General features: G+C 41.4%; 1 protein-coding gene and 2 long non-coding RNA genes across 31 annotated transcripts in view; 1 reads left to right on the plus strand and 2 right to left on the minus strand.

Moving 5' to 3' along the window:
* LOC309614219 overlaps positions 1-10,574 on the minus strand; it is a 35,071-nt gene extending 24,497 nt beyond the window's left edge. The window contains exon 1 of the long non-coding RNA XR_014236084.1: positions 8,754-10,574. This is a non-coding gene — a long non-coding RNA (uncharacterized lncRNA). The remainder of the gene's footprint in view (positions 1-8,753) is intronic.
* RBFOX1 (RNA binding fox-1 homolog 1) overlaps positions 1-23,659 on the plus strand; it is a 2,204,510-nt gene that overhangs the window by 1,572,928 nt on the left and 607,923 nt on the right. For all 29 annotated transcript variants that reach the window (XR_014236073.1, XR_014236074.1, XM_082362282.1 and 26 more), the window contains one exon: positions 10,568-10,609. Coding sequence is in view for 27 of the 29 variants with exons in the window: in XM_082362255.1 (XP_082218381.1) it covers positions 10,568-10,609 (42 nt within the window). In the remaining 2 variants the exon portion in view is untranslated. The remainder of the gene's footprint in view (positions 1-10,567; positions 10,610-23,659) is intronic.
* LOC309614218 overlaps positions 1-23,659 on the minus strand; it is a 409,767-nt gene that overhangs the window by 69,885 nt on the left and 316,223 nt on the right. The window lies entirely within an intron of this gene.

Raw genomic sequence — 23,659 nt, forward strand, 5'->3', positions numbered from 1 at the left:
CTCTCTAGAAAGTTTTTGTTTTGTTTTGGATTTGGTTTCCTAGGGCTCCCTTTTTGGTCCATCAGCCAGAAAGCTGGTGCTTTTTAACCCTGTTCATGTGTTTCTGCTACTGAGCCTACAATTTGGGGCCAAGCAGCAAGAGGAAAGAAAAAATTTAACAGAGGGTTGCCCCGTCTCCTGGGACCACAGCTTCTCAGATCATAGAGGAGATTTCCCTCCCTCAGACTGTTGGGCGTCTCTCTGTGTCTGTGTGTGGGTGTCCAGTTCTGGGCTCTAGGCTGCTGTGAATCCATGCCAGGGGATACTGATGAGGGAAGGGGGAGGAACTCACCTCTCATCCAGTATTCTGGTCTGCTTCTCTGCTCCAACTGCTACTATTTAATTTTCAGAGACCCTACATAGTTGTGTCATGCATTCTATCTAGATTTTTTTTTCAACCTTTTACTTTTTATTGAGGTAAAATTGGTGAACAACATTATATTAGTTTCAGGTGTAAAACATAGTTATTTGATTATTGTATACACTACAAAATAATCAACATAATGTATCTAGTTAACCATCTGTCACATTACAATTTACCCCCCTTCACCCATTTTTTCCACCCACCCCAATCCAGTTCCCCTCTGATAACCACCAATATGTTCTCTGTATCTATGAGTTTTGTTTTGTTTCCTTTTTTGTTTTGTTTTTTAGATTCCATATATAAGTGAAATCATACAAGTGAAATCATACAGTATTTGTCTTTCTCTGCCTGAATTATTTCATATGGCGTACTACTCGCAAGGTCCGTCCACTGTGTTGCAAATGGCAAGATTTCCTTCTTATCTGGATTTTATAGTTGCACGGAGCAGGGGAGACATAGTGAAATATGCTTCCTCCAGCTTACCCGGAACCAGAATCTCATCACCCGCCTCACTTACCTGACTATAAAGTTCCCATTTTAGCCACTTTAGTGTACAGAGTAAGGGCATTAAATACATGCACAGGACTGTGCAACCATCACTGTCTAGTTTCAGAACTTTCTTGTCACCCCAAATCTGAAAACTCCAAACCCACAAAGCATTCACTCACTCCCCTTTGCCCCTTCCCCAAATCCCCTGGCAACCACTAAACTGCTTTCTGTCTCTATGGATTTGCCCCACTTTATTTATTTATTTATTTTTTTAAACATCTTTACTGAAGTATAATTGCTTTACAATGGTGTGTTAGTTTCTGCTTTATAACAAAGTGAATCAGTTATACATATACATATGTTCCCATATCTCTTCCCTCTTGCATCTCCCTCCCTCCCACCCTCCCTATCCCACCCCTCTAGGTGGTCACAAAGCACCGAGCTGATCTCCCTGTGCTATGCGGCTGCTTCCCACTAGCTGTCTATTTTACATTTGGTAGTGTATATATGTCCATGACACTCTCTCACCCTGTCACATCTCACCCCTCCCCCTCCCCATATCCTCAAGTCCATTCTCTAGTAGGTCTGTGTCTTTATTCCCGTCTTGCCACTAGGTTCTTCATGACCTTTTTTTTTTTTCCCTTAGATTCCATATATATGTGTTAACATATGGTATTTGTTTTTCTCTTTCTGACTTACTTCACTCTGTATGACAGACTCTAACTCCATCCACCTCATTACAAATACCTCCATTTCATTTCTTTTTATGGCTGAGTAATATTCCATTGTATATATGTGCCACATCTTCTTTATCCATTCATCCGATGATGGACACTTAGGTTGCTTCCATGTCCTGGCTATTGTAAATAGAGCTGCAATGAACATTTTGGTACATGACTCTTTTTGAATTATGGTTTTCTCAGGGTATATGCCCAGTAGTGGGATTGCTGGGTCGTATGGTAGTTCTATTTGTAGTTTTTTAAGGAACCTCCATACTGTTCTCCATAGTGGCTGTATCAATTTACATTCCCACCAACAGTGCAGGAGGGTTCCCTTTTCTCCACACCCTCTCCAGCATTTATTGTTTGTAGATTTTTTGATGATGGCCATTCTGACTGGTGTGAGATGATACCTCATTGTAGTTTTGATTTGCATTTCTCTAATGATTAATGATGTTGAGCATTCTTTCATGTGTCTGTTGGCCATCTGTATATCTTCTTTGGAGAAATGTCTGTTTAGGTCTTCTGCCCATTTTTGGATTGGGTTGTTTGTTTTTTTGTTATTGAGCTGCATGAGCTGCTTGTAAATCTTGGAGATTAATCCTTTGTCAGTTGCTTCATTTGCAAATATTTTCTCCCATTCTGAGGGTTGTCTTTTGGTCTTGTTTATGGTTTCCTTTGCTGTGCAAAAGCTTTGAAGTTTCATTAGGTCCCATTTGTTTATTTGTGTTTTTATTTCCATTTCTCTAGGAGCTGGGTCAAAAAGGATCTTGCTGTGATTTATGTCATAGAGTGTTCTGCCTATGTTTTCCTCTAAGAGTTTGATAGTGTCTGGCCTTACACTTAGGTCTTTAATCCATTTTGAGTTTATTTTTGTGTATGGTGTCAGGGAGTGTTCTAATTTCATACTTTTACATGTATCTGTCCAATTTTCCCAGCACCACTTATTGAAGAGGCTGTCTTTTCTCCACTGTATATGCTTGCCTCCTTTATCAAAGATAAGGTGACCATATGTGCGTGGGTTTATCTCTGGGCTTTCTGTCCTGTTCCATTGATCTATATTTCTGTTTTTGTGCCAGTACCAAACTGTCTTGATTACTGTAGCTTTGTAATATAGTCTGAAGTCAGGGAGCCTGATTCCTCCAGCTCCATTTTTCGTTCTCAAGATTGCTTTGGCTATTCGGGGTCTTTTGTGTCTCCATACAAATTGTGAAATTTTTTGTTCTAGTTCTGTGAAAAAGGCCATTGGTAGTTTGATAGGGATTGCATTGACTCTGTAGATTGCTTTGGGTAGTAGACTCATTTTCACAATGTTGATTCTTCCAATCCAAGAACATGGTATATCTCTCCATCTATTTGTATCATCTTTAATTTCTTTCATCAGTGTCCTATAATTTTCTGCATACAGGTCTTTTGTCTCCTTAGGTCGGTTTATTCCTAGATATTTTATTCTTTTTGTTGCAATGGTAAACGGGAGTGTTTTCTTAATTTCACTTACAGATTTTTCATCATTAGTATATAGGAATGCAAGAGATTTCTGTGCATTAATTTTGTATCCTGCTACTTTACCAAATTCATTGATTAGCTCTAATAGTTTTCTGGTAGCATCTTTAGGATTCTCTATGTATAGTATCATGTCATCTGCAAACAGTGACAGCTTTACTTCTTCTTTTCCGATTTGGATTCCTTTTATTTCTTTTTCTTCTCTGATTGCTGTGGCTAACACTTCCAAAACTATGTTGAATAATAGTGGTGAGAGTGGGCAACCTTGTCTTGTTCCTGATCTTAGTGGAAATGGTTTCAGTTTTTCACCATTGAGGACAATGTTGGCTGTGGGTTTGTCATATATGGCCTTTATTATGTTGAGGAAAGTTCCCTCTATGCCTACTTTCTGCAGGGCTTTTATCATAAATGGGTGTTGAATTTTGTCGAAAGCTTTCTCTGCATCTATTGAGATGATCATATGGTTTTTCTCCTTCAATTTGTTAATATGATGTATCATGTTGATTGATTTGCATATATTGAAGAATCTTTGCATTCCTGGAATAAACCCCACTTGATCATGGTGTATGATCCTTTTAATGTGCTGTTGGATTCTGTTTGCTAGTATTTTGTTGAGGATTTTTGCATCTATGTTCATCAGTGATATTGGCCTGTAGTTTTCTTTCTTTGTGACATCTTTGTCTGGTTTTGGTATCAGGGTGATGGTGGCCTCGTAGAATGAGTTGGGGAGTGTTCCTCCCTCTGCAATATTTTGGAAGAGTTTGAGAAGGATAGGTGTTAGCTCTTCTCTAAATGTTTGATAGAATTCGCCTGTGAAGCCATCTGGTCCTGGGCTTTTGTTTGTTGGAAGATTTTTAATCACAGTTTCAATTTCAGTGCTTGTGATTGGTCTGTTCATATTTTCTATTTCTTCCTGGTTCAGTCTCGGCAGGTTGTGCATTTCTAAGAATCTGTCCATTTCTTCCAGGTTGTCCATTTTATTGGCATAGAGTTGCTTGTAGTAATCTCTCATGATCGTTTGTATTTCTGCAGTGTCAGTGGTTACTTCTCCTTTTTCATTTCTAATTCTATTGATTTGAGTCTTCTCCCTTTTTCTCTTGATGAGTCTGGCTAAAGGTTTATCAATTTTGTTTATCTTCTCGAAGAACCAGCTTTTAGTTGCATTGATTTTTGCTATTGTTTCCTTCATTTCTTTTTCATTTATTTCTGATCTGATCTTTATGATTTCTTTCCTTCTGCTAGCTTTGGGGTTTTTTTGCTCTTCTTCTCTAATTACTTTAGGTGCAAGGTTAGGTTGTTTATTCGAGATGTTTCCTGTTTCTTGATGTAGGCTTGTATTGCTATAAACTTCCCTCTTAGCACTGCTTTTGCTGCATCCCATAGGTTTTGGGTCATCGTGTCTCCATTGTCATTTGTTTCTAGGTATTTTTTGATTTCCCCTTTGATTTCTTCAGTGATCACTTCGTTATTAAGTAGTGTATTGTGTAGCCTCCATGTGTTTGTATTTTTTACAGATCTTTTCCTGTAATTGATATCTAGTCTCATAGCGTTGTGGTCGGAAAAGATACTTGATATGATTTCAGTTTTCTTAGATTTACCAAGGCTTGATTTGTGACCCAAGGTATGATCTATCCTGGAGAATGTTCCATGAGCACTTGAGAAAAATGTGTATTCTGTTGTTTTGGGGTGGAATGTCCTATAAATATCAATTAAGTCCATCTTGTTTAATGTATCATTTAAAGCTTGTGTTTCCTTATTTATTTTCTTTTTGGATGATCTGTCCATTGGTGAAAGTGGGGTGTTAAAGTCCCCTACTATGATTGTGTTGCTGTCAATTTCCCCTTTTATGGCTGTTAGTATTTGCCTTATGTATTGAGGTGCTCCTATGTTGGGTGCATAAATATTTACAATTGTTATACCTTCCTCTTGGATCGATCCCTTGATCATTATATAGTGTCCTTCTTCGTCTCTTGTAATAGTCTTTATTTTAAAGTCTATTTTGTCTGATATGAGAATTGCTACTCCAGCTTTCTTTTGATTTCCATTTGCATGGCATATCTTTTTCCATCCCCTCACTTTCAGTCTGTATGTGTCTCTAGGTCTGAAGTGGGTCTCTTGTAGACAGCATATATATGGGTCTTGTTTTTGTATCCATTCAGCCAGTCTGTGTCTTTTGGTGGGAGCATTTAATCCATTTACATTTAAGGTAATTATCGATATGTATGTTCCTATTCCCATTTTCTTAAGTATTTTGGGTTTGTTATTGTAGGTGTTTTCCTTCTCTTGTGTTTCTTGCCTAGAGAAGTTCCTTTAGCATTTGTTGTAAAGCTGGTTTGGTGGTGCTGAACTCTCTCAGCTTTTGCTTGTCTGTAAAGGTTTTAATTTCCCCATCAAATCTGAATGAGATCCTTGCTGGGTAGAGTAACCTGGGTTGTAGGTTTTTCTCCTTCATGACTTTAAGTATATCCTGCCACTCCCTTCTGGTTTGCAGAGTTTCTGCTGAAAGATCAGCTGTTAACCTTATGGGGATTCCCTTGTGTGTTATTTGTTGTTTTTCCCTTGCTGCTTTTAATATGTTTTCTTTATATTTAATTTTTGATAGTTTGATTAATATGTGTCTTGGCGTGTTTCTCCTTTGATTTATCCTGTATGGGACTCTCTGTGCTTCCAGGACTTGATTAACTATTTCCTTTCCCATATTAAGGAAGTTTTCAACTATAATCTCTTCAAATATTTTCTCAGTCCCTTTCTTTTTCTCTTCTTCTTCTGGGACCCCTTTAATTCGAATGTTGGTGTGTTTAATGTTGTCCCAGAGGTCTCTGAGACTGTCCTCAGTTCTTTTCATTCTTTTTTCTTTATTCTGCTGTGCAGTAGTTATTTCCACTATTTTATCTTCCAGGTCACTTATCCGTTCTTCTGCCTCAGTTATTCTGCTATTGATCCCGTCTAGAGTATTTTTAATTTCATTTATTGTGTTTTTCATCATTGCTTGGTTCCTCTTTAGTTCTTCTACGTCCTTGTTAAATGTTTCTTGCATTTTGTCTATTCTATTTCCAAGATTTTGGATCATCTTTACTATCATTATTCTGAATTCTTTTTCAGGTAGACTGCCTATTTCCTCTTCATTTGTTAGGTCTGGTGTGTTTTGACCCTGCTCCTTCACCTGCTGTGTGTTTTTTTTGTCTTCTCATATTGCTTATCTTACTGTGTTTGGGGTCTCCTTTTCACAGGCTGCAGGTCCGTAGTTCCCGTTGTTTTTGGTATCTGTCCCCAGTGGCTAATGTTGGTTCAGTGGGTTGTGTAGGCTTCCTGGTGGAGGGGACTAGTGCCTGTGTTCTGGTGGATGAGGTTGGATCTTGTCTTTCTGGTGGGCACGTCCACGTCTGGTGGTGTGTTTTGGGGTGTCTGTGGCCTTATTATGATTTTAGGCAGCCTCTCTGCTAATGGATGGGGCTGTGTTCCTGTCTTGCTAGTTGTTTGGCATAGGGTGTCCAGCACTGTAGCTTGCTGGTCGTTGAGTGAAGCTGGGTCTTGATGTTGAGATGGAGATCTCTGAGAGATTTTCGCCATTTGGTATTACGTGGAGCTGGGAGGTCTCTTGTGGACCAGTGTCCTGAAGTTGGCTCTCCCACCTCAGAGGCACAGCCCTGATGCCTGGCTGGAGCACCAAGAGCCTTTCATCCACACGGCTCAGAATAAAAGGGAGAAAAAAAATAGAAAGAAAGAAAGAGTATAAAATAAAATAAAATAAAGCTATTGTAATAAAAAATAAGAAAAAAATTATTAAGAATAAATTTATTAAGAAATTTTTTTTAATTTTTAAAAATAGATTTATTAATTTTTTATAATAAAAAATAAGAAAAAAATTAAGAAAAAATTTATTAAGAAAAAAAATTTTAATGTTTTTAAACATCTTTATTGAAGTATAATTGCTTTAAAAAGTTTTAATTTTTTAAAATAAAAAATATGAAAAAACTTAAAAAAATTTTTCTTAATTTCTAAAAATAGAAAATAAGGAAAAAATTATTAAGAAAACATTTATTAGGAAAAAAAAATTTTTTTAAGTAAAAAAAAAAATGGACGGACCTAACCCTAGGACTAATGGTGAAAGCAAAGCTATACAGACAAAATCTCACCCAGAAGCATACACATATACACTCACAAAAAAAGGAAAAGGGGAAAAATTAATATATCCTGCTCCCAAAGTCCACCTCCTGAATTTGGGATGATTCGTTGTCTATTCAGGTATTCAGCAGATGCAGGCACATCAAGTTGTTTGTGGAGCTCTAATCCGCTGCTTCTGAGGCTGCTGGGAGAGATTTCCCTTTCTCTTCTTTGTTCGTACAGCTCCCGGGGTTCAGCTTTGGATTTGGACCCGCCTCTGCGTGTAGGTCGCCTGAGGGCGTCTGTTCCCCGCCCAGACAGAACGGGGTTAAAGGAGCAGCTGCTTCAGGGGCTGTGGCTCACTCAGGCCGGGGGGAGGGAGCGGTACGGAGGAGGCGGGGCACGCCTGCGGCGGCAGAGGCCGGCGTGACGTTGCACCAGCGTGAGGCGCGCCGTGCGTTCTCCCTGGGAAGTTGTCCCCAGATTACGGGAGCCTGGCCGTGGCGGGCTGCACCGGGTCCTGGGAGGGGCGGTGTGGAGAGTGACCTGTGCTCGCACACAGGCTTCTTGGTGGCGGCAGCAGCAGCCTTAGCGTCTCATGCCCGTCTCTGGGGTCCGCGCTGATAGCTGCGGCTCACGCCCGTCTGTGGAGCTCGTTTAGGCGGCGCTCTGAATCCCCTCTCCTTGCACGCTGCGAAACAAAGAGGCAAGAAAAAGTCTCTTGCCTCTTCGGCAGCTGCAGACTTTTTCCCGGACTCCCTCCTGGCTAGCTGTGGCGCACTAACCCCTTCAGGCTGTGTTCACGCCGCCAACCCCAGTCCTGTCCCTGGGATCCGACCGAAGCCTGCACCTCAGCTCCCAGCCCCCGCCCGCCCCGGCAGGTGAGCAGACAAGCCTCTCGGGCTGGTGAGTGCTGCTCGGCGCCGAGCCTCTGTGCGGGAATCCCTCCGTTTTTCCCTCTGCGCCCCTGTTGCTGTGGGATCCGCGCTGATAGCCGCGGCTCACGCCCGTCTGTGGAGCTCGTTTAGGCGGCGCTCTGAATCCCCTCTCCTTGCGCGCCGCGAAACAAAGAGGCAAGAAAAAGTCTCTTGCTTGTTCGGCAGCTGCAGACCTTTTCCCGGACTCCCTCCCGGCTAGCTGTGGCGCACTAACCCCTTCAGGCTGTGTTCATGCCGCCAACCCCAGTCCTCTTCGTGCGATCCGACCGAAGCCCGAGCCTCAGCTCCCAGCCCCGCCCGCCCCGGCGGGTGAGCAGACAAGCCTCTCGGGCTGGTGAGTGCTACTCAGCACCGATCCTCCGTGCGGGAATCTCTCCACTTTGCCCTCCGCACCCCTGTGGCTGCGCTCTCCTCCGCGGCTCCGAAGCTTCCCCCCTCCACCACCCGCAGCCTCCGCCCACGAAGGGGCTTCCTAGTGTGTGGAAATCTTTCCTCCTTCACAGCTCCCTCCCACCGGTGCAGGTCCCGTCCCCATTCCTTTGTCTCTGTTATTTCTTTTTCCTTTTGCCCTACCCAAGTACGTGGGGAGTTTCTTGCCTTTTGGGAGGTCTCAGGTCTTCTGCCAGCGTTCAGTGGGTGTTCTGTAGGAGCAGTTCCACGTGTAGATGTATTTCTAATGTATCTGTGGGAAGGAAGGTGATCTCCGCGTCTTACTCTTCCGCCATCTTGCCCCCACTTTATTTTTTTTCACAGTTTATGGAGATATAAACTCTACGTACCATATACACTTCACATACCATAAAGTCACCTATTTGAAGTGTATAACTCACTCCCAAATGTGTGTGTGTGTGTGTGTGTGTGTGTGTGTTTCGTATATATATAGAATTGTACCCATTTCCTTTTTAATATTTTGGAATATTTCCTCCCAGTCCTTTCCTCTTTCTTTTCTTTTATCTTTCTTCTTTTTCTTTAATGATCAATTTCACTGTATTTTTAACACAAAATAAGAATCATAACATTTGTGCACTATTGTAGTTGCTTTTATTAGAGACTAAATAGTGCCTTTTAAGCAGTTCCCATTTCTGTTTTTCAAAACAATGGTTCTAAATGCTGCACATTTTGCCACCTAATCAACGTACTATAATTTACTTTTAATGTTTCTATTATTATACATTGTAATATTTACAGTTTTTAAATATGCTGCAGTTAATTGGCACATAAATAAACATTTGTGTTTAACTCTGTTTCTTTTCTTAAGAGCTATTCTTAGAGGTGATATTTCTGGATTAAAGGGCACAGCAAAGCCCTGATTTATAGATTTGGGGCTCTGGCATATCCTAAATAATGATACCTATTTTTGTTTTAGAGAAAGTAAAAAAGAAACCTTCAGTATAAAATACATAAAATATCCATCAAAAGTCAGTTCCTCAGCCTTCGCCTTTAGTGTAAGTTTCAAAAACTCGCAATATATTGTCAGGTGTTAGGAGTCAGGGGTCACCTCATTGGTGCAAAAAATGCTAGAAATACACAGAGTACGTTGTGAATGCAGACGTAAATTTCATCCTGGCTTAGCTGAGTTGAAGGTGGAATCAGCTAGTCCCCGTGGAGGTAGAGTGACCACAGGTCCCAGTTTGCCTTTTCACTCCCACTTCGCATCTGCTGTGCCCGGTGTCATCATACCTACCACCCCCCCCCCCCCCAACTCCTTTAACTCACATTTTTTTTTTTTTTTCCTGTTCGGACAATAAATTATATGGTCATTCTAAAGACGCATCCTTGATTTTAAGAAGCACATTTTGATAGGGCAAGGATAATCAATGCATGGCATAAGTATCACTAATCTATTTTTCTTTTTGAGCTTGTGGGAGATACCACAACTGAATCAGAGTTTCTTTCTCTGATATAAGCACTGACCTGAGAATTCTCCCCAACACAGTCCTATGGAGACATACTGCTGTCTGATTACAACTGGACCATACAATGCAACGCATTTGCCAAGGCGTGTAGGTGATACTGTTGGACCCTAGCATCGGCGAAGATGCTGTGTAATGCCCAGTGCTTATTCTCAACCATCTTGAGTGGGCCTTCTGGGAAGAATGCCTGCACTTGTTAGACAGGGCAAGAGGGAAGCCTTCCCCCTCGGCAGCTTTTACCTCCCACACCCTCTACTGCATCCCTCTTCTCACCCACCTTCCAGACTCTGGCTCATCTTAGTTGTGTTTCTAGATCACACAGTTGAAACTCCAAGAGAAGCGGAGGCTATTTGGACCTAAAGAAAACATTAAATACATAATTAATTAATTCTGGGTCTGCTTTGAGCCAAGTGATTAGAAGTAATTTTCCATTTTCTTTCATGCTGTTTTCATGCAGAACCTTCTGACTTCCCCTGCCTCTTTTTCTTTTCTTTGTAGGTTTCAAGACAACAGATGAATTGTGAAAGAGAGCAGCTAAGGGTAGGTGTGTCTGCTTGTAAAATACTTCCTGGTTCTCGTTTCTGTGTGATAAGCAAAAATTTCCCTGTCTCTCCCCAGACGCAGGGTTCTAAATAGCATAGCGGGCTTCATCTTAAGACTGGTTGAGTTGAAAATATTTATCCCAGCTAATTTAGTATTGATTGAGCTGGTAAATACAGTATATCTTCTTTTGAAGTGCCATTATAGTAGATATGGATTTTTTGATTTAGATTCAGCAATAAATACTTCTCTTCTGGAATTTGTTTGACATCATTGTACTCTTTTTATGTACGACACGAGGTCTAAGTAATAACAAAGGTCAGAAGGATGCCTTGCTGCTTTCTTAATGTGAGTACCAGGCTCTTTGCTGAGTGGCTCAAATGCTCTCTTGCTGTTAACTGAGCTGGGTGATCCACTAGTAAGTCAAGGGCATTTTCTAGGAGAATTTGAGTCCTTCACAGACCTCTTAGTTTTAGTGGCATTTGTGTATCTAGGGGAAGGAGACAGAATTTTAAACCTCACGTGTTATTTACCTTCCTAAAACCAAAACTTTCTCAGTGCTGAAGTACATTAGATGTAAACAGTGTTGCCTAGATGAGGAGAGACCCGTTTGCTTATAACTGCAGCTTGGTGCCTTCATTCTGCTGTGAAGGTGTCACGGTTGGTTGAGATCCTTCTTGGCATGGACATGGTATTTTAAGAAATATCCGGATTGCCTCCCCGCCGCCGCCGCCATTTGTATTTTTTTAAAAAAAGCATCATGTTTTGGATGGATAAATGTGAAGTCATAACTGGCCTGCCTTTAATGTCACTGATGGAAATTGGCAATTTTTACCGGACAGGGTGCCTTATAGTCGCGTCTCCACGTTGTTATAAAAAACTAAAGGATTCTGCTACTTTTAAAATCCTAACAGCCAGGTTTGGGGTTGAGGGACCCTTGTGCTCAAAGAGATTTAATACATCCGCATAGTTTATTAAACCTTTCTAATATCATTTATGCACTGCCTTGTAACTTTTCAGAGCCTTTACTTCATGCCAGTCTCGAGATGACAGTGATTTGCAGATTATTTCCATTTTCCAATGGCTTTTGGCATCAGGTGTGTTAAATCCTTATGTAAAACAAACAACAAAATCTAGTTGTGCGGAACCGAGAACTAGTGGGTTGAGGCTTCCTTCTTCTTTTATGCATATGCATTGTATGTGGTATCCCGGCACGGCCCTCTCTCATCTCTCCCCACTTCACTCCTAAGTACCTGTGCCTGCATTAGTTGTGACTCCTTCATGAAATAGCCTTCAAGATGTTTTAAGCTTTCCTGAGGTCTCTTATTGCTTTTCCCTGCAGTCTGAATTACTGGTTCATCCTAGTAAATAATGTATTGCAACTTCAGATTTCTCTTCCTGTTTGGAAGGGGAAGATGTGGCCAGAACTAGGTCAGAGCTAGATAAAGAGGAATGCGTGCTGTTTGTCTCCAGAAGGTCCTGATACATTCCTCAGAATTAAGATAAAATTGAAATCTCTATGGCAAATGAGACTCACCTAGCAAATTAAGGACACGGGAGGTAATGAAGTGCTTGTGTGCAGTCTGAGGGGTTTATTATTTCACACTGATGGGGACATTGTCAACAGGGGTGTGGTTTAGGAACGAGAATGGACCCCCCCCCACTCTGATAAGTAAATTCAAGCTGTGATTTGATACAGTGCGTCATATAGTTTAACGTGATTTGATACGATGGGTCATATAGTTTAACGTGGGGCTTCAATAGTCCGTATAAGACCATCCCTAATATCATGGGCTGTAGCTTTGTTGTTGCTGTTGTAGCCTGTTTTTACATTTTAAAGTAATTTATGTTTTGAATCGATAGATACATTTCAATCGATGGAATACACATTTATGTGGTTCGAAATTTAAATGATGCCCAAGGGAATGCAGTGAAGATTTCCCTTCCTATTTGAATCTTAGGCATCCAGTTCCCTCCTGGGAGACACCCAACATTATTAGACTCTGGCTCATCTTTGACAGCTGTGTCTCACCTATGGATATTTTCACCATCTTCTCCTTTTCAGTTTTCTTTCTCTTTCTTTTTCTCCCTACCCGGTCCCTCCCCTCCTTTTATTCCTGTCTTGTGTTTATTCTCTGCCCTCCTACTCCCTGAAAAAAAAACTTCCTTGATGAAGGTGATGGCTTTTATTTTATTTTTTTTAGGGAGACACACTTTTTGGGAGTTCCCAAAGAAATCCGGTTCTCATCTGAAATACCTGGCTATTTCAATGAAATGCACTATTCTTTTTTTTTTCTTAGAAAAAGAGACAGTGGGAGAAAAATAGATAGCTGTTTACTTACTAACATCGTTGAAGAGTGTCCGCCTGCCAGGCACACTTCTTAAAACATGTTTTAAATACAGCAGACTGCGTTTCCAGATTTGCTCTCCAGGATGGTTGGACCACGACCATGTTGCCAAGTTTATATTCCTTCACATTCTGTTATGTTGTCAGATTTCAGGGAGACGAGTGGATGGCTATACAATGGACCCCTTTTTCTTGGCCTCCTGGAAACAGCAGATAAGGCAGAAAGATACAGCTGCTCATGCATGTTTTACGCGTGTGGACACGTGTAGGGATTGGCGCATCCAAAACCCTCTCCTTCTGCTCTGCTTCTTTTTCTCACAAATTCTAAATTAATTTTTCCAAAATGGACACTGTGAGGTACTTATTCTAAAAGATATTACAAAGTCTTAAAAATATTCTCTGCCTAGTTCATTTTAGGAAATGCAGTGTTAAAGAAAGTCAAACTTACTTAATTGCAGTACTTCTCAGAGCCTTTAATATACAAAAATGAAAAACGGAGAGATGGCAGTAATACACAATTTTTTGCAAACTCATCTGATCACAGAACATTTGGGGGTGCAGAACACACCCTGAGAAACACTTTGAAAATTATATCAGTTTTTTTTTTTTCAGTTAGAATGTTACTGTCTACAAGTTATAGAAAAGCTAAGCATTATTTAAAAGGTAAAAATATTTGATCACCTCCTAGTTTCAGGGTTGATTCAGTGGATTTGGGGTATCAGGCAGTGGTTTGGAATCTTTGTGCCTCTCTTGGCCTTTCTTTCCTTCTTCCAAGAGGAAGAAGAAGCATCACTTGTTCACAAGACAACATTCTAATCAGGAGGGAAAGGGAAGAGGAGGATTTTCCTCAAAGCTTTTGTGTTTGATTGGAGGAAAATCATTCCCAGAAGCCTTCTCTGCAGACATTCTCTTTCATCTCATTGGCCAATCTCTACACCAGTCACTACCAGAGTGACCTGGGATCTTAGTTATTGGCCACAGCAACCATGATCCATCCCCAGGGACAGGTACATTGTCACCAGAAGAAAATAGGGTTTGCTTAAACAGGAGGAAAAGGAGAATGTCTTTGGTGGAGTTTCCCAATAGAGTCGGCTATGAAAGGAATCCACATGGGTCCTGTGTGTCACTCATGGTGTTGGTTTCCTGCCAACTCCTTTAATTGCTCCCTTTCGTCCACATAGAAGACTGCAGGGACCACATATACAGCCTCAGCAAGTGCCTCAACTCTGGCTGGTGGAATCTGAAATAGATGCTTTCTCTGCCAACTTCGTTTCCCAGGGATCACCTCTCCCCATCCTAACCGACTTTTCTATCCAGCTTGGCACGCTCTTTGTATTTTGCCTTATGTTCTTTGGAACCATCCTGGATGCCATTTTTGCTAATTTTCCCTTAGCATCAGGTATCGGCCGCAGACAGAAGACTTCACTCTAGGACCTGGCTCAGCCCCAGAGATACCACCGTCCATGAGCTTTCTGGCCCCTACTCGTCCCAAGAGAAGGGCACCAGCCAGTCACTCCTAATGATGACTCACCCTTCTCAGAAGACTATTGGAATTATTCATGTTGCCAATGAGCAAACGACAGAATGGAAAACCTCTTCATTCCTCCATCCTAATTTTGTCAATCTAGAGTAGGCTAAGCCTTCTTCTAGCTTATATTTCAAAATGTTGCTGGATTCCCTTGGGGAGATGGTCCACAAGAGCTCACCACGAAATCTGTACGTTAGAAGTGCTCCTGACACTATGGGCTGCATCTACCAGCTTGTCCCAGGGTCGCTGCCACTTGCTGCCAACCATGCCAGCTGTGCAGTTAGCATAACCCACCATCAACATTTACCTCTCCGGCACCTGAAACCAACAGATGGACAAATAAACAACTAAGAGAGAAATCACGTGACCTGAGTACTTGTCTGTCTCCCTCATCAGTCTCCCAACTGGAAAGATTGTATGGTCGTAGGGCAAGAGATCAAATGATCACTTTTATTTGCATTCATATAAAATATTTGGTTACAAAGGGATCTTGTGTGCTGTGGCTATCAGATGTTGGATTTGGGCGCTGCTTAACAAATTTTTTTTTTTTTTAATAAACTTATTTATTTATTTATTTATTTATTATTTTTGGCTGTGTTGGGTCTTCGTTTCTGTGCGAGGGCTTTCTCTAGTTGTGGCAAGTGGGGGCCACTCTTCATCGCGGTGCGCGGGCCTCTCACTATCGCGGCCTCTCTTGTTGCGGAGCACAGGCTCCAGACGCGCAGGCTCAGCAGCTGTGGCTCACGGGCCCAGTTGCTCCGCGGCACACGAGATCCTCCCAGACCAGGACTCGAACCCGTGTCCCCTGCATTGGCAGGCAGACTCTCAACCACTGCGCCACCAGGTGAGCCCTGTTTAACAAATTTGGTCAGAGCACTACCAAGTAGGCAAAGGCTTGGCTCCCAGGTGTGTCAGAATCTGTCTGTGGACCGAAATCCTTACCAGTAATATGGCAGATGGATACCGTAAGAGGCAGCATAGTGTGAGGAGCGCTTAGGGGTGGTCTAGCAGCTCTGGTTATGGACTTAGGTTTGTGTCTCTCAAGGCTTGGGTTCCCCTATGTGCAGAATGGGGAGACTTTCTCAGAGGATTGTTGATTGGATTAAATGACTTGCGTAAAGTACTTCCCAAAAAAAGCCTATGCCTCATCATCAGCAACGTTCTCGGTTGTTGATATGGCACTCTCCCCAGTGGTTCTCATTCCTCTTCCCACTAGGAAGAGCAGGCCAGAAAATACAGACCATCAGGGTCTATCTGTCCCCACCCCTACCCACACACTAAAAAATAATTCAGAGGGCAGTTTCCATAGTTGATGGTGTGATGGTGTCTTCGGAAGAAAACTGCCTCTCACTTGGTTAGCAAATGATAGAGACCGATTTGGGCTAGCCTAAGCAGAAAAGTCACACAGCCAGGTCTCTCAAGGACCAGAGCTTAGAATCTGAAAGCTGTTGGAACTCAGGCAGCTTTTTCCTACCTTTTCTCTTTGTTTATCCCTGTGGGTCCACCCTGTTCTGTTTTGCTTTTTAAAGGCTCTCTTTGCCTTCTTTATGCACATGGCACTTTCCAGCCCCTAAGATTTATGCTGCATTCATTCCCGCAGGAATAGGGACTAAGTGTTAATGAATCCTGATTACAGATTCCCTGGAAAAGGATGCTGATGGGCCCAACCTTGGGTCAGTTGCTCACTCTGGTCCGATCAGCTATGTTAAGGGAAGCAGTATAAATAAACCTAGTCACTCAGAGCCAACTATTGGGGGAGGACTGGATAATCAGAGAAAGAGAGCCATTGCCAGCAAGAAAATATCCCCAAGGATGTCCACTATACTCTCCAAACTTGGAGACCAGAGCTGAGCAAAGGATCCTGGAATATGGGTGTGCTACATCCCACTTGTAGCTCAGCGTTTCCCAAAGTGCAAGACACCTAGCCGGTGTGATACAGCCTCCAGGTGGTGAACATCAAGTCAATAGGAAAGGGTGAATCACTTAGAAAGTTAGTCCCTTTTTAATTCTCTCACGATCCTTTTTATGTCAATGAGAAACTCTCAGTTTAAATGAAAGTATCTTTAACAAGTCTCTACCAATTTCTAAGCTCTCTTTTTAACAGAAATGGAGCGTGCCTCAGGCTTAAAGCCTGCAGCAGCCAAAGCATCTATCTAGACTTTAAAAACACTGTTTGCAAAATATAGTAGTTAAGAAGTAGGGGCCTGGAGCTAGGCCTACTGAGATAAAAATCTAGACTCTGCAATTTAGTACTTGTGCACGTTACTTAAATCTTCTGTGCCTCCAATTCCTCCCTTTTTAATGGAGATATTAACTGCACGCATTTAATAAGTTGTGTGTGTGTGTATGTGTGTGCAAGCAAACAACAATTAAAATAATGAATGCATATGAGGTGCATTAGTGTCTTAGAACAGTGTCTGGTATAGAAAAGGTTCTTAATAATTGTTAGGTATTAATTTTTTTCCATTAACTTATGACTACTGATACTGGTCTTCCGTTTGCAGTGGCAACACGAAGTTTCCTCGGCAAGTACATCTATTTAGGTTAAAAATGAGTTGCTTTAAAGATAAATATTAACTACATAATGTTACAGATTGCCTGCAGTTATGACAAAAACATGACACTGGAATGCAAATGACTGAAGTTTTAGAAACACTGAAATTATGGTGCCAGCCTTGTGAAAGACGTTGTAGAGCAGATCTGTATTATCAATATTTAATTTGCCAGTTAGAAGCAAGTTTCTCATTTCTGCTAGGTACAAGAGTGGTATGGATTGCAGAATGCAAATTGCTAATGATCCTCTTGGCTTAAACCCATTGCCTTCATCTGGGTATCTGAAAATGAAACTTCCCAACCACCTGGGAAAGTGAGCTATCAGAATCAGAGATACCTTTCCCCTGCCTCTCTTCCCCCCACCCTTATAAAGCCCAGCCCTTCCTCAATGGATCTTAGGACAACAGGGAAGGAAATGTTAGCCCCCTACTCCTTGATATGACCTCACAAGATTCATGGTCTTTGTATTACAGTTTTAGGTTGGCACATTGTAAGAGTGCCTGCTTCCATTCAGTTATTTATTTGAGAAGTGTTTTTTGATCACAGACCATATGCCCATCACTGTGCCAAGGAGTGGAGACAGAATGGTATACCAAAACCTGCCCTGTTCCCATTCTCCTAAACTTTACAGGCTAGTGGAGAAGATAAGCATTTGTCAAATAACCATGACAAACTGGTACATGGGAAACTGGTAAATTCCTGAAATGAGAGATGCTTTGTAAAGGGACATGGATGGAAAAAACTTACCTAATCGTCCTCCACTTATCAAACCTGCCAGATTAACACACACCATCCATTCCCTTTATAAAACATATTGACAGATGCCTGTGCATCCTGTGAAGTGACTGCTTTGTGCAAACTTACCTTTCTCTTCACTCGTCAAGGTGTCTGCTTGCCAAGAGTCAGTTGTATTTATTCCCAGACCTGCTTCTGCCAGCTGTACTTGTTATTGTAATTACATTATTTAGTGGAATATTATGTAAACTGGTGAAAAATGAGTACAATAAGAAAAAGAGCTGTTTCTCTGAAAACTAAGTTAATGCTTTGGAAACACTCGGTGAAAACAAGGCTCAAAAATTTTTTGGATTAGCTGTGAGTGAGAGGACGGTAACATGTTAATGGAAAAAGAACCCTCAGAAATCCAGAGAGATTCTGCACTCAGAATCTTTCAGATGCATCTTGGAATTCTTCCTCTACATTAAACAAAACCAAAACTGATAGTATAGATCAGAGGTTGGCAAACTTTTTCTGTAAAGGGCCAGATAATGACTATTTTAGGCTCCACAGCCATGTAGTTTCTACTTCAACTGTTCAACATTGCCTTTGTTGCACTTAAACAGCCATAGACAAAATGAATGTGCAAGGCTGTGTTCCGATAAGACTTTATTTATAAGAACAAGTGGTGGGCCAGGTTTGGCCCCTGGCCCACAGTTGGCTGACTTCTACTGGAGACTGTGAAAAGTGGATGAAGTTTGTGTGGGAAAGATGATGAGGAATTTCGATCAACACTCAAAGAAAAGGCCTTAGACTCACATCAAAGATCAACAAATTAATGCACACTAATATATTTTACATTAAAGAGAAAGATTTAAGAAACCTCCGTATCACTTTAAAAGTGATTCCTTCCTTTCAGAGGCTTCCAATGAACTACCTTGTCGTATTCCCAAGTGAGATGGCTTCTACAGTATAGAGAGCTGATATAAGGCCTTGAAACACAAAATAAAATTATGCTTATTTTTATGTGTCAACCCATCAGTATAGAACAGAAGAACAAATTTATCCTTTTTCTCAGGATCCCCCAGCAAGTAAGTTCTAGAACTCCACGTTGAAGGTGACATTGTCCGTGTATATATCAGGGGGCTTATTCTCTGCAGACTGTTGTTCAGCTGCTCCAGAATATTCTCTTTTCTTCAGAAATATCTAGTAACTTGTTTAGATTATCTGTCTTCAGAACCAGTTCTCTGGAGGCATGAACATTGTCCTCTGTGTTAATATCACAAAAACTCTGCTAAAGTCAGGCTTTGGTCATTCGCAAAATTTTGCTGAATACTCAGGAAGTAACAGAAATCCACTGTGCGTGGTACTTAGAGGACTCGCCATCAACACCCCTGCCCAGTTCTTTGCAGGTACCATGTACATTCGGGCGTACACACACAAGACAAAAAACGAAAAAATAAAAAGAGATTGATGCCTGCTTTAATCTTACAAAACTAATGGTCCCATCTTAGTGATTTTCCCCATCCAACCAAAGGGAATTTATGCCAAAGTAGTTAGCTTTCTACTTACAGAATCAACAGAAACTCAGGCCACCAGAAAAATCTCTAAGGGCAGCTTCCCTACTAAAATAAGAAACTCATAAATACATTAAAAAATGTTTAAAAGAATGTCTTTACAAGACCTTGCATTGCACACTCTTCCTTACAGATCTCATGGGTTGCCCAACATTCACAAGACCATTAATGGATGAGCTCGAAGGGAATGGATCATGGAACCAGCCGACTAGTTAACAGATATTAATTCCCCCAACTTCATCGTGCAGCATGGTTACATAAAGAGATGTACAGGTAGCCCTCCCTACATCTTAGATGCTGGATCCTGGAACTCACGTGCATGCTAATCCATCTGTCCTCCTTTGCGTCTCCCCAGGCATTTCAATGCTTCCTCTGGGGAAGACTCCAAAGTTATTGCATTTAGGACACTTGGCCTAATATTTATTCTCCCTTTCCCTTGCTTTATTTTTAGCCCATTTTCCCAAGTCAGCATCCCCCTTTCCAGGGCAAATCCGTCCTATTTCTTATATTATCATTAAATTAGTATCAAACAGCTTCCAAGCAAAACTGCTAATAATGCTGACATTTCAATTTGTCATCGGCACTCCTCATTTCTATGACTGATGCCTCAGTGAGGACTTATCCTCCTGCTGTGTTCTTCTGAGATCTAAATACCATTCCAGAAGAAAAAAAAAAAAAAAAAAAAAGCCTTGCTAGGGAAGGGGAATGGGGCACGATGCAGATAAATAAGGCATTGTGTAGTTTCCTCTACTTGGGGGCAGAAAGAGGCAAGTTCCATTCAGACAACAAGATCTCCTACACTCCTTCATGGCCTGAGAGAGCCCCTATTCAGACTGTGCATGTTTGCAGGTACATAGCAGGTGTAGTGGACACATGCTTGTTTATTGTTGGTAGGCAGCAAACATCCCTACTCTCAGGGAGCAGCATTCTGTTGTCCTTTTGAGGTTAGTTATCTTCCCTCATGTGTTCATTCTTGGAGAGGCAATAAACAAGCCAAGGGATGTAGATACGGCCAAGGCCCATCAATGGGATTCTCTCTCCTGAGACTTTGATGTGGTCTTAGTCCATTCAGGCTGTTATAACAAAATACCATAGGCGGGGTGGCTTATCAACAACAGAAATTTATGTCTCATAAATTGTGGAGGCTGGAAGTTCGAGGACAGGGTGCCAGCATATTTGGTGAGGGGTAGACTTCTTGTTATATCCTCACATAGGGGAAGGAGCAAGGGATCTCTCTGGGGTCTCTTTTATGAGGGCACTGATCCCATTCATGGGGGCCCCACCCTCATGACCTAATCACCTTCCAAAGGCCCCACTTCCCAATACCATCACATTGGGCATTGAGATTCCAGTATATGAATTTTAGGGGAACAGGCTCATTTAAACCATGCCAGATGCTGAATGCAGTGATACACAATAGGGAAAAAATATGATAACAAGCTGGAGTTGATTCATTTCAGTGCTGATATCCTGGGAAGACTGAATGAGGAGGTAATTCCTAGGGCTAGCCTTCTAGATCCACATTGGTTCCTCTTTTTATATTTAAGTCTGGTTATCCAGCCCTCCCTGGAGCTATCTCATATCTTTATGGTGATCTCTTTTTCTGCTGAAGTTGGTCAGATCTCCTTCCTTCTGCCTGTGATCAAAGAATCTTTAGTCATACACGGGGGAAATATGCTAAACTTGGGAGAACTGCAGAGCCAAGAGTTTAGTTAAAGGTTTGTTAAAAGCGAACTCTTGTATCGTTTTTCAAAATGCTTCCCTGATGCCTCTGTGGATCGGCACTACCTTTTGGCATTGGCAGGCCAAGGGTAGGAAAGTACTGGTTTATGTCATACACAGGGCTAGATGTTTTATCTACATTTGTTCATTCTGTTGAGTCACCATGAGCCTGGGAGGCATGTCAGAGCCCTTTCCTTCTCTGCACAAGTAAGATATTCTCTCTTGCAGTCACAAGGAGTTACCCAGACCCCTGCAGATAAAGGAGGGGTGATCTGAGGTCATTACATGTCACTTAGTTAATGCGTCTCAGAGTACACTCCAAAGGCCACCTAGAATATTAATTAAAAGTGCTATTGGGGGGAGGGATAAGTTGGGAGATTGGGACTGACATATACACACTACTATATATAAAATAGATAACTAATAAGGACCTATATAGCACAGGGAACTCTACTCAATACTCTGTAATGACCTATATGGTAAAATAATGCAAAAAAAAGAAGAGTGGATATATGTATATGTATAACTGATTCACTTTGCTATACAGCAGAAACTAAGACAACTTTATAAATCAACTATACTCCAATACAAATTTTTTTTAAAGTACCATTTTTCTCAAACTTAGTTGGTAAAACATTTTGATGTCATAGCCTCACCCTAGAGATACGAAATTATCATGTCATTATGGGCTGAATTGTGTCCACTCAAATTCATATGTTGAAGTCCCAACCTCTAGTTCCTCAGAAGGTGACAGTATTTGGAGACAGGGCCTTTAAAGAGGTATTTGAGTTAAAATGATGTCATATGGGTGGGCCCTAATCCAATATGACTTGTGTCCTTATAAGAAGAAGAGATTAGAACACAGACACACGCAGAGGGAAGACCATATGAAGACACAGGGAGAAGATGGCCATCTTCTAGTCAAGAGAATAGGCCTCAGAAGAAACCAACCTGGCCGACACGTTGATCTCAGTCTCTTGGCCCCCAGAACTGTGAAAAAATGAATCTCTAGTGTTTAAGTCACCTAGGCTGTGGCATTGTGTTCTGGGAACCCTGGCAGATTCATACACATGTCCTGTGAGGGTCCAAGACATTACTACTAAACAAACCCCAAATGGTATAGTTGATTCTGATGTGTTTTGGTACCTCTGATCTTTGTGCCCTATTGATATGTGATTTAAAATTAGATATGAAAAAAAGCACTCTCCTGGAGAGCAAAGGTTATTTCCTAGGCTCCTAGGCTCCTTCTGTGTTACCTGAGTGTACAACACCTCAGATAGACACATCACTGCTATTCTTGATGGAAGTCTCGGATTACTGAGTGTAGATTCTAAAGCAACTGCAGCTTGATCTTTCATTCATATTACATTTCCCAACAGTTGGGCAAATTGCGTTGAGCTGACAGGGTAATTGGGGCCCTTGATTTTGACAGGACAGTGTCCTTCTGGCATGTGAGGAGACCAAAGCATTTGCTGCTACAGTTTGCTCCATTGTGATTTCTAATTTACAGGTGAGGTCAAGAATATAGAAAGCTTCCTGGATAGGAAAGCTTGGAGTTGTGATTTCTGAAAGCTTCTCTGCCTAAGATGCAGCGCATGCATACATGGGTATGAACACTCACAGAGTATACTGCTGAGAACAACTTAGAGATTAAATATTTTTGGCAATTTTTACAGTGTTATTCTCGATGGTTGTACACCCTTGATCTTTATTGCATTTATGGTTTGACACATTTAAGCCAAAGGCATGTTTTAGATGTCTGAATTAAACCTAGGATGGTGTTCAAGATAGCTGAGTTAAAGTTTAAGTGGTTTTGATTAACCTGGTTTTGCTTATTTGCTCCTAAATATTCTAAAGCAGAGCCATCTCCCTTTGCATAAAGTGATTTGGGAATACAGCCCTAGGAAGCATAATTTTCTAAATAGCCAAGAGCATCACACTCAGAATATTTCCCCAAAGTTGCCTCAAACTAAAAATTTGAGACTTAGCCGTTTTCTCCCCTCAGCTACTCAGGTGGTGCAGATTGGGAAATTGGACCCTAACTATACAGACACCAAATTGATTAAGGTCAACAAAAAACAGAGTTGAAAAGACTGTGGTTGGGAGGGTTCATGAACCAGTGAGCAGGACTCAGGTCTGAATTTGGAAAGTCTTTAGGACATGTTGTCACATTTTCCTCTGGCTACATTTGCCATTAAGAGAAATGAACTCCTCATAAGCTGCCTAGCCCTTCATGGGCACATCCTCACCCTGAGCATGAAAAATGTAAGTCCCATGTGGTTTAACACACCATAGGTTCTACACAAGCTCAGCTTCTCTGCTACTATCCTAAAGCTGCCATCCTAAGAACTGTTGGTTCTTTAGCATCATAGAGCAATGGCGTTATTCTAAAAGCTTCTATTGAGCATCTGCTATATACACCACCAGGAAAGTAGCTGTCTTACCTTTAAGGCAAAATAAGTAGGTATCTTGCCTTTAAGGGCTATGCAGTCTTCTAGAAGGTATGAAATGTGGACATAAGTAATGATAAAGCAAGGCAGAAGCAAATGCTATTTGATAGGTATGAAATGAGGTGCAATGAGAGCTCAGAGGAGGACGTTATTCCTCAT

This window comes from Balaenoptera borealis, assembly GCF_965194805.1.
Source record: "Balaenoptera borealis genome assembly, chromosome: 16".
NCBI classification, from domain to species: Eukaryota; Metazoa; Chordata; class Mammalia; order Artiodactyla; family Balaenopteridae; genus Balaenoptera; species Balaenoptera borealis.